Source organism: Strix uralensis, chromosome 1, assembly GCF_047716275.1.
Source record: "Strix uralensis isolate ZFMK-TIS-50842 chromosome 1, bStrUra1, whole genome shotgun sequence".
NCBI classification, from domain to species: domain Eukaryota; kingdom Metazoa; phylum Chordata; class Aves; order Strigiformes; family Strigidae; genus Strix; species Strix uralensis.
In genome coordinates, this window is record NC_133972.1 from 39443209 (window position 1) to 39456829 (window position 13621).

Consider the following 13621-nt stretch of genomic DNA (forward strand, 5'->3'; position numbering starts at 1 on the left):
GACTAGAGTTCTAGAAGGATCTTGGATTACTGTAAAGCAACACTGGAGTTGAGAACATTAGGATGCCATTTTAAATTTTTACTTAGTGTAAACTATAAATATTAAGAGAGTTCCCAAATCTATTTCACCATTAATGCCATTTTAAAACACTTGTGCCTTGTTCAGCTTAAAGTAAAATATTTTTATTGGTACTTCCAGTAATTTTCTGACATTCATGCATTACAGTATTGTTACATTATTCAAACTGCAGAATATCGTCTAAACCAACCCCCCCGCTGTTGTTTAAATGGCAATATGTTTAATACTAACATCACAAATGTGCATTACTCCAATTATTTTCATGTCAATTTCTACATATTTTTCTTTTCTAAACAAACTTCAGCTGAAATTACCTGTCATAGTTCCTTCCAAAAACTAAGGGTTGTTTCAAAGTAGAAAGTGGGGTTTTTTTTAATTTAATGACTGGCAGGATTTAAATTGTGGCAAGATCCTTTACAGCAGGATTTACAGTCCATTTCTTCTGCAAAGACTGTAAGTGGAACTGAACATTTGAGATGAAGGCGTTGTTGGGACATTGTGTTATTTTATTTCTGGCTAATCTATTTTATCACAAAACTTATTATTTGTACTTACGCCAAACCTCTCAAGTGTGATTGACAAACATTTGACTGGGAAATGCATGCTCCTGAGCTTCAGACTGAAGGCCTGAATGCATGAATCCTGTCCTTATTCCCATTTCCAAAAGTCATTTTCTACAAAGGTATAGCATACATTTGTTTTCACCATTTCTTTGTGCTTCCCTAGTTTTTATTCCTTTGCAAATGAAAGCATAATAGATGGCTTTGGAGGCTACCTTCAGTATAGTCACGTTAACTGGAGCTACATAAAACTGAGCCGTGATAAGCCCTTCTGAAAGTTTAAAAAAACACAAACTTTTAATGAAAAGAGTGCTGGACTGAGCCATACAGCTGAACAAAAGAGCCAACCAGCACACCTCAGCTTGTTTCTCAAAGACCTTAACATTTTAATTTTCTAAAATTGTGCTTTTTATGCAGAAGTCAAAACCTGAGCCATCTTTTTTTGGGCACGGAAACCTGTGTAAAAGTGAAAAAAGGACAGCTTGACCTCTGCCGCTTAGAGATTTTTGAAGATGAGAAGGGAACTGGGCCATGCACTGGGTAGGTGTGCGAGGACTTTCTCCTCGCTCTCAGAAGTGGGTCATGAAAGTGATGACACATCAAAAAAAAAAAAAAAAAATCCCCAAACCCAACCCACCAAGAAAACCTCTGAAGCAGACGATTCAAAGAGAAATAAAAAACCTGAGGTTTTCCCCAGGGCCGCCTTCAGCCCCTCAGCGTCACGGCGAGCCGAAGTAAGGCCGTGGGGCGCAGTTAAAAGCCCGAGCGCCGCGCCCGGGAGCGGGAGGGGGCGCGGGCGCAGCGGCGGTGCGCGGAGGGAGGGCGGGCCCCGCCCCGCCGGTCCGGCCCCGCCGGTCGCGCACCTGCGGCCGGGCCGTGGGCAGCCGGGCCATGGGCGGCCCGCGGGCCACCGCGCCGGGGCAGCAGCTCCGCGCCCTCTTCTACGCGCTGCCGCCCGGCGAGAGCTCCTTCCGCACGGTGGAGGAGGTGCCCGACTACGTGGAGAAGGTGAGTCCCCTCCCCTCCTCCTCGGCATCCTTCGCCGCACACCCAGCCCCCCCGCGGCTGCCGCCTGCCCGCCCGCCTTCAGAAGCGGCAGGCGGCCCAAGGAGACTGTCCGCGAAAGGGTACCTAGATGAAGGTTAAATACCTTGACTTTCTCTGACCGCTTTCGCTCCTGGGCTGTCTGTCTGCAAGCTGCCTGTGCGGTCGGTTTTAATGTATTTTAAATGAAGGCTCGGATGCTTCCGCCTGATACCAGGAGCTAAAGGTTTTCAGAGAAGCACCCCAGGTGTCTGAGGGTTGATGCTAACCATTGTTCAGCTTGTCGGTGCTGCTGACAGTGCTGCTGTCGGTGACAGCAAACTGAACTGAGTAAGCTAGAAAACATGATACAGTGTTTGGCTGTTATGGTTCTTAAAGCAAGCAAAAAGGCAGGTCGCTTTACGCCCTTAAGGTGAGTGCTATGAGCTCGGTCAAAGCAAGAGAAATAAAAACTTCTGTTTAAAATAAAAAATAAAGATTAAGAGAATTGAGAACAAATATTTGGTTGGGACAGTGCCATCTCCTAAAGCTCCAAGGCAAGAGTACAGAGGTCAGGGGTGAGAACTCCCTTGTCAGCAGGCAGCAGCATATCCCTCCCTCCCTCCCCATCTGCCCTGCCCGTTTATCTGCTTCCATGGAGGTACCTTTGCTCCCTTCTGTCCTACCTATTGCACATATCTTGGCACCCAGCTGCTGCTGAACCTGGAACCGATATGAGCTTTTCATGGAGACAGCAGATAAACACTATTTTGCCCTTGTCAAATTAAATTCAGTCCAGCTTCACTGAAGGCCCACACTTTATAGGGGTGCTGGTAGCTCTGGCTAGCTCCTCTGCCAGGTGCTTGGACTGCTGTGCAGCAGCTGCTATTGGGCTGTAATGGGGGTGTCCTGGGTTGCGCAGAGCAGTGCAACACAGCAGCTTTCTGGGAATTGTAATATGCAGCAAACATTGCCCTTTTGGGTGGTGTAAGCAGACAGCTGCTGCAAACCCAGCCTGTGCATGCAGCGTCTGGTCAATGGACTGCTTTCCTCAGAGGCATTTTGCAACTAAGCTGTGGTGTCATGACTGAGGAAGACTGTCTACAGCTTGACAGTTTTGCCTGGTCTCTGCCAGTCACCTGATCTCTCCTTCCAGCTTTATCTGTTGCATATCTCAGTCCCATTTACTGTTCCTGCGTTTCATTTACTTTCACATATCATTCACTTTCTTGCCAGCAGCATCCCTTAACATGCCTGACCTTTCTTCTCCCATGTAGACCTGTGCAATATTCAGCTCAGACCTTGGTGAAACCTGGAATTTCTTTTACTGGACACACAGCTGTAAAAGTTTGCGGAAGGATTCTTAATACTTCTTTGCATTGTAAAAGTGCCTTCAGGCTTCTGCTGTTGTAGAGCATCGTGATAAGTTTGTAAGGGAATATATACCTCACCAAAAAAAAATACACTAAAAGTTTCCCATTACGATTCTACTTTCCTGAAGTCTTTTAGTGGTATAACTCTCTTAACTGTATGGCTTTGGTCTGAGCTTAGGCAGTGTTCACACCTCTTCTTCTGGCCATGTGTTTGTGGGCAGAAGGTAACTACCTATAGTCCCTCTCCAGCTGCTTTTCACTGTTGTTTATTTGACCTACTAGTCTGGAGCTTCTTGGTGACTGTGTAGGGAACAATTGCAAGAGCAGCAGATCCACTGGATTCAGCAGGGCTAGATTTAATAGTGACATGAGTGGTAACCCCTTGAATTGGTACAAAGACAGAAGCAGATGTCTGAGCTCAGCCCCACACAACAAAAAATTTCTAGTGTGGAGCTGATAATAAATGAAGGCCTCAGCTCACATAAATCACTCTAAAAGACAGTAACGATAATGTGGGTGGGAAACAAACTACTGATTACAATCAGTGTCTCCTAAACAGTTTTGGGTTGTTTTTTTGTTTGTTTGTTTTTTTTTTTTTTTTTCTGAGACACCATATAGAAGTGTCATTTAGATCTTGGCACTGTGATCTCGTGCGTATCAGATGGATGAGGGTATTTCTAGTACCTTAGATCACATGGCTACAGCTGTGGGGATATGCACTTTCCAACATTAGGCAGGTGGCAGAACCTTCTAATTCACTCAAATATTCATGTTTTTGGTGGTCTGCAAAATTGAGCACTTTGGTGATTTCCAAAATATATGCACTTCGTAGAAGTAGCTCCTATGAGCAAGTCAGGTGTACTGTTACATCTGGGCAGCAAATGACAGCAGTGGGTGAAGCAGCTCTGATTTTGAGAACTTGTGTGGTGTACTTTCTGGCTGTGGTTATATTACTTCCATTTCAGAGGCAGGACAGCTCACAGTCCCTGCGTCATGCTCTGTATATTGGCAGAGCTGTACATGAAGGCCCCAAGTCCTGTTTAAAACATGAGCTAATCAGCTACCAGTGAGTAGTAGCAAAGCTCTGCAGCAGTGCCCAGGGAAAAGTCACCCTTCCAGCTAATCTCCAGAATTCTGGGAGAAGGGGTCCAAATCCTGGAGTTTTTGTCCTGTAGAATTTGAAACCCTTGATTTTGCCTTATTTCTAGGAGGAGAAGGGAAAGTATAAGTCAATTTTCTTTCTCTAGGGCAGAACATCCTGATGCTTACAATGTATACCGATGCTTACCCTGTCCTTTCATGAGCATCCTCTTTGCTGTGGATATAAGATTATGCTCCGCATGCTCTGTTTTTCTGATTCTCCCATAATTTACAGATGGGCAGATGGAGTGCTGCTTTTTGCCAAAACCAGGACATTGCCCAATATAGTTTTCTTGAACAACTTCACTTTGCCCCTTGCTACGTTCTGATATTATCACTTTTGCTCAGTAAAGACTTTCATGAGTCAGACTTAGGAAGAGAGCGCAGTGTTCCTCCTGCCAAGAGCCCCAAAATGAAAGCTTTAAATTTAATAATCACTGTTTTTCTATTTACTCTCTGCTTTTGAGAGCCAGCCTAAAGATTAAGTTCACATTTACACTCAATTCATGTTTTAGGCTTTACTTCTAAATAATGAGGCACAGAACTTTTGCATTTAGTTTTAGATGAAAGTTGAGATTCTTATGTTATAAGGACCTGGGACTTTAAGAAAACAGAAACTTTCAAGTCTTGCAATAAAACCATGAATTTATGCTGAGTTTCAACTTAGAATATTATTTTTTGCAACTGTATGAAGCAGCAACTGATTTTAAATGGTCCTTTGCATTCTGTAAGAGTTGATTACCTATAAAGGAACCCCTCTTATTCAGTGCTCAGAGCTTTCAAGGTATGGATCAGTTATTCAAATAAACCACAAGCTAATGCAAACCTCCATTAAGTATTATTGGTGATGGGTGAAGAGAAAGAAACTGGAAACAGAGAGAGTAAAACATGTCTAGACCAGAAGATATCAAAAGGATCCAGCTTCTGTCTCTGTCATGTGATGCCAACAATGGCTATTTCTTAACTTTGTGCCATTTTGTTTGTAGGGGCAATCCTTGGAAACTTTTTTTTTGTTGTCTTACTGACTGTCTCCTTTTTTTCTGAATTATTTGCATTATCCTTCTACTGTCTTACATTTCATCCTTAGACTGTAGGCTGCTTGGGACAAGGAGTGCCTTTTCCTTCTGTTTGTGTAGCATCTAACATGGTACAACCCTGCTCCATGACAATAGCTCTTAGGTGTTACAGTCACATAAATAATACATACTAGTCTTGACATAGTTGATCTCTTTGATCTGCTTTGGACAATGCTTAATGTGGGTGTGTGGGAGAGAGGTGGTAATTTCTTAGATACTAAGAGGTATGCCATAAATCTTTCCTTTTGCAAGCTCCTTGATGGGCAGGAGGTTAAGGCTGTGTCAATGTTTCTCTATCCTCTTTGCTATGACACTCCCTATTTGTGAGTCAAAAAGTGCTGTCAAATGCTTGACTCTCTCACAGCTTCATAGTGGGAAGAAAATATTTAATGAAGTCAGTGGGAAAGAAGTTATATTAGTGTATATTAGTATAAAGTCAAGTATTTTAACCATTTCAGAGGTTACTAGGTAAGGTGAATCACCACATAGAATACAGGCATCATATATTTCCTGAATGAAGCATCCCAATTTTTTGTCCTGAGCCCATTCAATTTGCTGTGCAGCTTCTGGTGTTCCATAACTTCAAACTGCCTGTAGTCTCTGCTTAGACCTGGTTCCTAATATTGTGGTCAAGTATTTCTTAGTTGTTCTTAATAAGACCCTTTTTATCTCTTCTGGAATATACAGCTGTGGTCATCAACCTTTGTTTGAGAAGTCAGGAATATGTTCTTTAGTTATATCAATTAACAAAAAGCACATTAAAAGTCTTGTCTACTTAGAAATTAAGCAGCTAGAGCATAACAAGTATTTATATTTTCCTACAATGTTTCAATGATTTCAAATGGAAGGTTGTGGTGGTTTTGGTTTTTATTTATTTCTTTACTTATTACTGATTTCAAATATCCAAAGATTTACCATGTTGGTTTTCTTGGGTGCTCTTTAGGCTTTATCCATAGGTCTTCCTTTGCTTTCAAAGTTTTTTATATCATCAGTTAGTGCGTATCCCAAGCAGGCTTTTAGATACTTCAAATGCTGTTAAAGAGCAAGTTAGGCATCTAAATTAAAAAGTGCCATGTTGATATTAATCTCTGTTCATCTGTTATTGTAACCTAACCCTGAGCTGCTGAAGTTTATGAACTTTCACATTTCCTAGACGCTATAAATCTCTTGCTGCTTGCATGGTTTGAATCATCCAATTCTTCTTTGACTGAGCAATCTGGTCTATATCCATCTTAGGCTCTTTAGTGTCCCAGCCTGGTAGGAATTCCCGGATCATATCTCACTTGGCAACAAAAATGAGCACCCTCCAAAATGCAATGGCATTTGCAGAGGCAACATGCTTCTTCCATTAAAATGTCGTACAGGCAGGAGCAGCCTCTCTTCTACAGCAGTGCAGTTTGGAGGGTTTCAGTCTGTGAATCTGTATGTGTTTGCAGGTAGCTTGAAGGGGACAGCAGAAGACAAACAGGGCAGGTTTGGCAGTGTGATGCCTCCCATAATGGTGCAGAAAGTCTCACTGGTCTTGAGTTTCTCTTACCCTCCAAAACATGGTGGGAATTTTATGCCTTAATACCACTGAGAAGGAGTTGAGTTGTCTGAATGTCTCCATGGTCACCTAAAAGTTTTCTACAGAGCGAGGGAGACAGTTGAAGGAACATTCATGTGCACAGAGATCTGGTGCAAGTAAAATAGCTCCTTCCTATTTCCTTGCCACAGGCCTTCTAGATTTCGGTGGCAGTGGCTGATGTGCTGCCACTGCCTCGTCGTTCCTTCCACCCATGAAGCACAGGGACTGTTGGGATTCCAGTGTCAGTAAAAAAAGTGTTTGTTCTACCAATTACTGTTATACAATGCTTTTTTTCTTGCCTGTGCTGATGCAAATTTGAGAACAGCTGTAACAATCTTTACTACTGAAAAATGCTGTTGTCACAATAATGTTACCGGTCCTACCACTACTCACAGCCATACCTTTCTCTACTGGGTGCTGCTGTGGTGCGTTTTTGACTTGCCAGTTGATCTTGGACAGTGTGAATTGAATCCTAGACTGAAGCTGTGTTGCGAGGGAGAAATGTTTCAGTCTCACTCATCATTATACTTTTCTTTCAGAAAGATGTAAAATTATTTTACAGTTAGTGCAACCCAAAAGAAAAAAGGGAACATTGTATCATTGCTACTTGGTCTGGAAAGAGAACATGTTGTATGCCCCAAATTGGAATGGGCTGCATAGTTACTGGGTTCTCTGAAAAAGCATACAGAAGAGCTGTTGCCACCTGCAGCAAAAAGCATGGCAACAGAAATGCCAAATAGAAAGAAACTCATTTTACTGTGTCTTTCGGATAATATTGTTGGATGCCAAATTCAGTGGCTGAACACATTCAAAAATCATTCACATATCAAATCAAAAGCAGATTTCTATTTTACCTTGTGGTTAGAGGAGTCCACAAATGTTGCTCCTCCTACTGATTTTCTTGAATATGAGAAATATGAATTTTGAAAGACTTTTGTGTTTTGTTTTGCTGCCATTTAACAATTCGTGTGCAGAAGATACAAAAGAAAATAATATGGAAGGAGGTTAGTGCACTGGATTTATGCTGGTGTTGTGGATTAAATGGTAGCCATGGTGGTTCTGATTCATAAAGTCCATGTGGAGCTTTATTGTAGTAGCTAGTAAGGTGCCAGCCAATCTGAGAAGTATCTGGCTGCATAAACTGATGGTAGGAAAGGTGGATCTAATTCTATTTGTGTTGTGACTTCTTTTCTTCAAACTATTTTTCAGAGTATTCCATTCTTCATTGCTTTTATTGGCCTGGAGTTTGCTGTCAGCTGGGTTCAGAAGCGAAAGCTGTCAGGTCGGATCAATGATGGCATAAGTTCTCTTTCTTTAGGTATCCTGTCTCGACTGCCAGAGTAAGTATACATGTTATATTAGCTTTAGATTGTTTTTAATCACTAAAAAGGAAGAAAAGAGAAGTATATATTGAAGTTGTTATTGCTAACCCAAAATGATTAAACAGGGCATCTGGATCTCACTTTGCTAAAATGAAGTTGCATAAAGAGTGTAAATGTCTTTCTATTCTGTAAGGCTAAATATGATACTTGCAGGATATTTTCCAGCTCCAATTATATTCATCTATATTTGATCTTGGCTGTCACCTTTTGGTGATTCTGCGACTTCAGCTGACTTGACTGTATTTTATGTTAGACTGTATGTTAAAATCTGAGTTTTCTTTCATTAAACTTCAGAAAGAAGGAAACAAACCAAAACCAACAAGTCAAGTCCATTATTTTCATTAGCCTTTAAAAATATAACCAGATTGATAGAATTGTGAATATGCATGTGATCCAAAATTCTTTGGATTCAGTCATAATCTTGCATTTGACTTCAGTGGATTTTAATGCCTGAGAGGATTGTTGCAAACATGATCATCTACTCTACTCTCCAATGTAAAGGCCATAAGATTTACCTGAACTAGTTCAAGGTGAACAGAGTTGTGTTTTAAAGAAATATCCACTGTGGATTACTAAATATCCAGTAATAGGGAATCCAGCAAATTCTTTATATAAATTGCTCTAAGTGTTTTTCAGGAGCGTTCATTTCGTCTAAGCAATACCATGTTTTAGATCTGCCTTTGCATGATATGAGCTTCCAGATGATAGATTTTATTACATCTTTTCTGTTAGAATGGGATTATATTTCTATTCCCCATGTATGAATTTACAGATTACCACCAAATTGCATATAATCTGCTCATTACATGAAGAAAAGTTTCTATTGTTTAAATTTGACTGTATGGTGTCAAGGTTTTAAATTATTCCCACAGTCCTTTTTCTGAATCCTCTGCAGTTTTTCAGCCTTCTTACTGCTGATGTCTCAAGTGCACTCTGTAGTTCAGAAATTACTACCTCAGTGCCAAATAATGAAGTCATTTGTTCTCTATTTCTACTTGTTGTTTCTCCCTTTATATATTCCAGGTCCTCTGAGCCATCCTTCATCCTCAAATATTTTTTTAGGTTCTGTGGCTTACATTCCTCATTCATAGGCAGTATGTTCTTATATTTGGCCACATAGAAATACATGAATTGTACATTTGCTCATCCTGCAATAGCCTGAATCCATGAAATGTTGTCTTTGTTTCTTAGAGATCCCTGTTTTTTTGTAATTTCAAATTTTACTAGAAATCTTCTCTTTCAATCCAGGTTATTGATAAAATACATTAAAAGAGCACAGCAACAAAAAATTATCCCTTCTGGTGGGTAGCACCCATTTTCTGAAATGTGTAAGCTACCCACTTTGTAATCTATTGAACATTTGACATTTACTTGATTTTTTTTTTTAAAACCTTTTTAATTAAGAGAAGACAATTTGTGATGGATCATGTTAGTTATCAGTGGTAAATATAATGGATGAAGCCTTTTAAGGAGTTTTGTAGATAAATAATGTCACTTAGAGACACTCTTCCAAACTCTTCTTATATCTGGAAATAAGAGGCATGAGCTTTCAGCATGAGAAATACTCAAACATAATGTCTGTTATTTGAGAATTTCATGAAGTTATTTTTGCAGCTAGTGTACAATCCATATTCAAACCATTTTGTTGCTTTTAATATGCCTTGTGAGCATGATCTTGAAGGAGAAACATTCAATTTTTCATTATATTTTAAGCTGTAATAAATTGAATATTTATTCATACATTAGAGTTTTGTGTGTACCAACACACAACCCTGATAAAGGCTTAGTTTCCATGCAGCTAATACTGAAATAGTTCAAATGTTGCTCTTCAGCTTAACCCAAATTTTCTAGACAGTCATACACTTCACAGGTTTACCATGTTAAATACTTATTTTTTTCATCTGAAGTATTTAGGATAGCTTAAGTTAAACAAGGGGACTGAGATATATGTAAGGTGATTTTGAATGGTTTTGTGAGGCCTTTTGGCTTTATTTTAAGAATACTAAAATGCTTCAGATGCACTTATTCCTGGAAGAAATGCTTGCTAAGAAGACTATTGTTGCGTGTGTGGAACACAGCTTTGCAAGGTGCTGAGTACTTTTATTATTTTGGCACTCAGTACTTTGCTGCAGAATTTGGCTTGCAGGCTATGCAGTTTTCTTTCGGATAAGAATTATTTTGCAAGGTTGTTTCAACTGAGTGAACCAAATGACCCTTAAGGACACAAACTTCACAGGCTCAGGCCAATCTGCAGGATTGGTACACTTAGTCATTGCCACACCAGCACAAGGAGTCTCTTCCAGGCCACTTGTGTGGCTCTCATGGCTGGAAATGGAAGACCCTCCTCAGCAGTCCTTTCCAAAAAAGAGTTCAGTAATGCTTTTAACTTTCTGGCTGAATGTGAAAGAAGCAGGCAAAATACAGACTTGCTTAATTATTTAATTGCATGCTAATATCACAGTTCTAATGGTGACTGCTTAGTGTAATGCCTCTTTTGTGAGTTGTGAATCAGAGACTGGCTAAAAAGGCTTGAACTAAAAAAACAGAACAGTTTACCCTTCTGTCTTCTGCTTCCATGGTGTGGAAGAACTGGGTCAAAAAAAAAAAAAGGGGGGAGAAAGAAAAGCATATGCAAAATCTGTTGCTAAGACTCACTTCAGTCTTTCCCTTTCAGGCAGAAAAGGTAGGGAAAGCTGACAGAAACTGCTAAAACAATATTTCAGCAGAACCCACAGCATCAGGGGAAATAGTAGTGCAAATCATTAACAGCTGAAGGTTAGATTAACACACCATTGATTGTATCCTCTCCCAGGGACTAATTTTCATTTTCTCAACTAGCAGCAATGGTTTGCCACTTCCTTAAAAAAATCTGTGGTTGAATCTAAAATGGTGGGCTTCAGTCTATTAGTTAGAATGAAGCTTCAGATGCATTGTTGCAAAGAGGTCTTTACGTTTAATGAAAAAATTAGGAGTCACAGACCATATTCAGCCTCTAAGTATGTTTTTCCATTTCACAGCCTGTATAACAGAAGTACTGCATATCTTGAGGGAAAAGAGTATTTATTCAGTGTTTCTTACTTCATTGTTGGAGAAAATGCAAATCATAAATTGTTGATATTCGTATGCCAAATATTAAAAATGTAAGTGTAAGAGGAAAAGTCTAATTGGACAAGTCAATGTGTTTTGTTTTTAGGCTTATTAGACTCAACAGCATGTAGTAAGTTGAATTGCTTTGTGCGTACATATCGTCTCTTGTAAAATAGCTCATACATTTCTTAAATATAATTTTCTCTGCCTTAATGCATACTCTGCATTCCTCTGCATGCATGAATACTAAATGTTATATGCAATGAAAAGTAATTTGGGGGAAAGTGAGAGACTTGAATTACTAGGCTTACTCCCGGCATCCTAAATGTTGGTGGTTAAAAAATTTCTGAGAACTTCTATTCTAAATAAATAAATAACTTTTCTAACCAGCCATTGCCAGGAGACTTGAAATGCTGCTTTAAAAATATTCTCCCAGGAGAAAGTTATTTTGGGTATAAATATCCACTATACAAGTATGTGCATTATTTCATATTGGCCCATTTCTTCTTTTAAAGCAGTAGAACATAAATCAAAAAGTGTTTGGGGGATAACTGAGGTAGGTACATTTTCAAACTAGTTGGGAAAGTCTCCGTTCTTTATGGTCATGCTCAATTGCCAATTTTTGGTGTTCAACTCTGCAACACAGTCATACAGTGTGTGAGTGTATATATATATATGTCTAACAGTTTTGTCAGTCAAGTCTGCAATGAAATTCTCCATTTCTAAAGAGAACGTTACCATTTCTATACATTATTTACTTTGGTTTCTGAAACAGAGGAGATTAGAGTTCTCTGAAGCATTGCTGAACATCGGAAAGGAATGAGAAAATGCTTTTTGATTAGTTCATGCTATTATGCATCTTAAGATATCTGCACATCAGTAATTGAATCAAAGGAGTACAAATCCTTTCTGCTGTAGACCAGTGTATTCAGTTTTGTATGTCATCAAGATTTTAAATAATCTTTTTCCAGAAGTTAGGTTGAAGAGGCTGTTTCATGTGCATTTTAGACCAGCACTTCTGCCAAATGAAGCACCTTTGCCTGACCTGTACTTCTGGCTGCTCATTCCTGCCTCCGCACCTTCTCTCCCCTTTTGCCAGCATCAGCACTTGTGTTGCCCAGTGGTGAAGTGGCCCAGGAGGCAGGTCCAGAACCCCCCATCATATTAACCTGCATCAGTTCTTACTACGGCTGTGCAAAATCTTTTGCTAGCACAAGAAATGGGCTTGGAAAAAAAGCAGTCAGGGTTGCTGGACAAGACATGCTCAATTCTTTTGTAGCATTACTGAGTTATCTGCTTTAAAACATATGTAAAATTGCAATCTGAAACCAGAAGTTTTCAATTCTTAATAGTAGCAATATGCAGAGCTGATTAGAATACGTTTGGTTCAAGTTGGTGCAAGCAGTTCACAACCCTGTGGAGCTGGCAGTGTCCTGACAGAACACAAAATACTTGCCTGCGTGGATTTATCCATTCAAAGTATGTCCTGAAGTATCTGCTAGGTACTTCATGTATGACTCTAGAAATTTATAATCCCATAAATTAGTGATTGCATCTCTTAGAGAAAAATTTGATACATGTGGTTTCTCATAAATTACATTTTCACTTCAAGACTTATTAGGTACATTTTTTCTCCACATCTGTTTGACTAAGACTTCGGACAGATGTTTATTTAGAGCATGGTCAGATGTGTTGCTTGTGATCCAGCTGCCCCCTCAGATCTGCCAACATAACTGCACATTTAATTGCTCCCTAACCTGGTCCTGACAAAGTGATCCAGCTAAAAGCAGAAACAAAAGCCCCCCAAGAACTATAAAAGAGGTGTTTAAGCTCAGCTGCATTCATTTTGACAGAGCCAGGTCAGGGAGCAGCTATGCATGCAATTATGCTGGCAGGTCTGAGGGCTGGTAACCACCACACTTAGGGCAGTGATGAGCAGATGGGGCCAAACTGGAAGGGTAATCACTTAACCTGGTTAAATGGCAAGTCCAATGTAACTTCTGGCTACTGCACTTCTGTCCCTCCTGTACTCATTTACATAGTCCTCTGTTTCTCTTGTGTTGGTTCAGGTGCTCATGTGATCCAGTGTGGAGTTATTTCAGTTCACTGTGGGAGCAAAAAGGTATTTGCTTAAGGCAGAGACAGACAAGTGAGTGGGAATGTGGCAGCCAAGAGCTGTCAGGCCCTAGGCTCAGGTGCTACTGAACCTGCAGTCATGACCATGCCTGCAGCAGCTAGCTATGGCAATTTAAGACACTACCTGTCAATAGACGTTTCCAAAACCCAGGATTTTAGTAGGTAACGAGCCTGAAGAGACCGAATGTACTCACCTCCT

At 40.1% G+C, this 13621-nt stretch overlaps 1 protein-coding gene across 6 annotated transcripts in view; it reads left to right on the plus strand.

Moving 5' to 3' along the window:
* Window positions 1–1135: 1135 nt before the first annotated feature.
* AGMO (alkylglycerol monooxygenase) overlaps window positions 1136–13621 on the plus strand; it is a 193691-nt gene continuing 181205 nt past the window's right edge. For 3 of the 6 annotated variants that reach the window (XR_012631931.1, XM_074892202.1, XM_074892191.1), the window contains exons 1-2: window positions 1138–1646; window positions 8027–8157. Coding sequence is in view for 5 of the 6 variants with exons in the window: in XM_074892202.1 (XP_074748303.1) it covers window positions 1530–1646; window positions 8027–8157 (248 nt within the window). In the remaining variant the exon portion in view is untranslated. Of the gene's footprint in view, window positions 1647–8026; window positions 8158–13621 lie in introns of all 6 variants that reach the window. The other 3 variants (XM_074892213.1, XM_074892224.1, XM_074892180.1) reach the window with 3 other exon arrangements.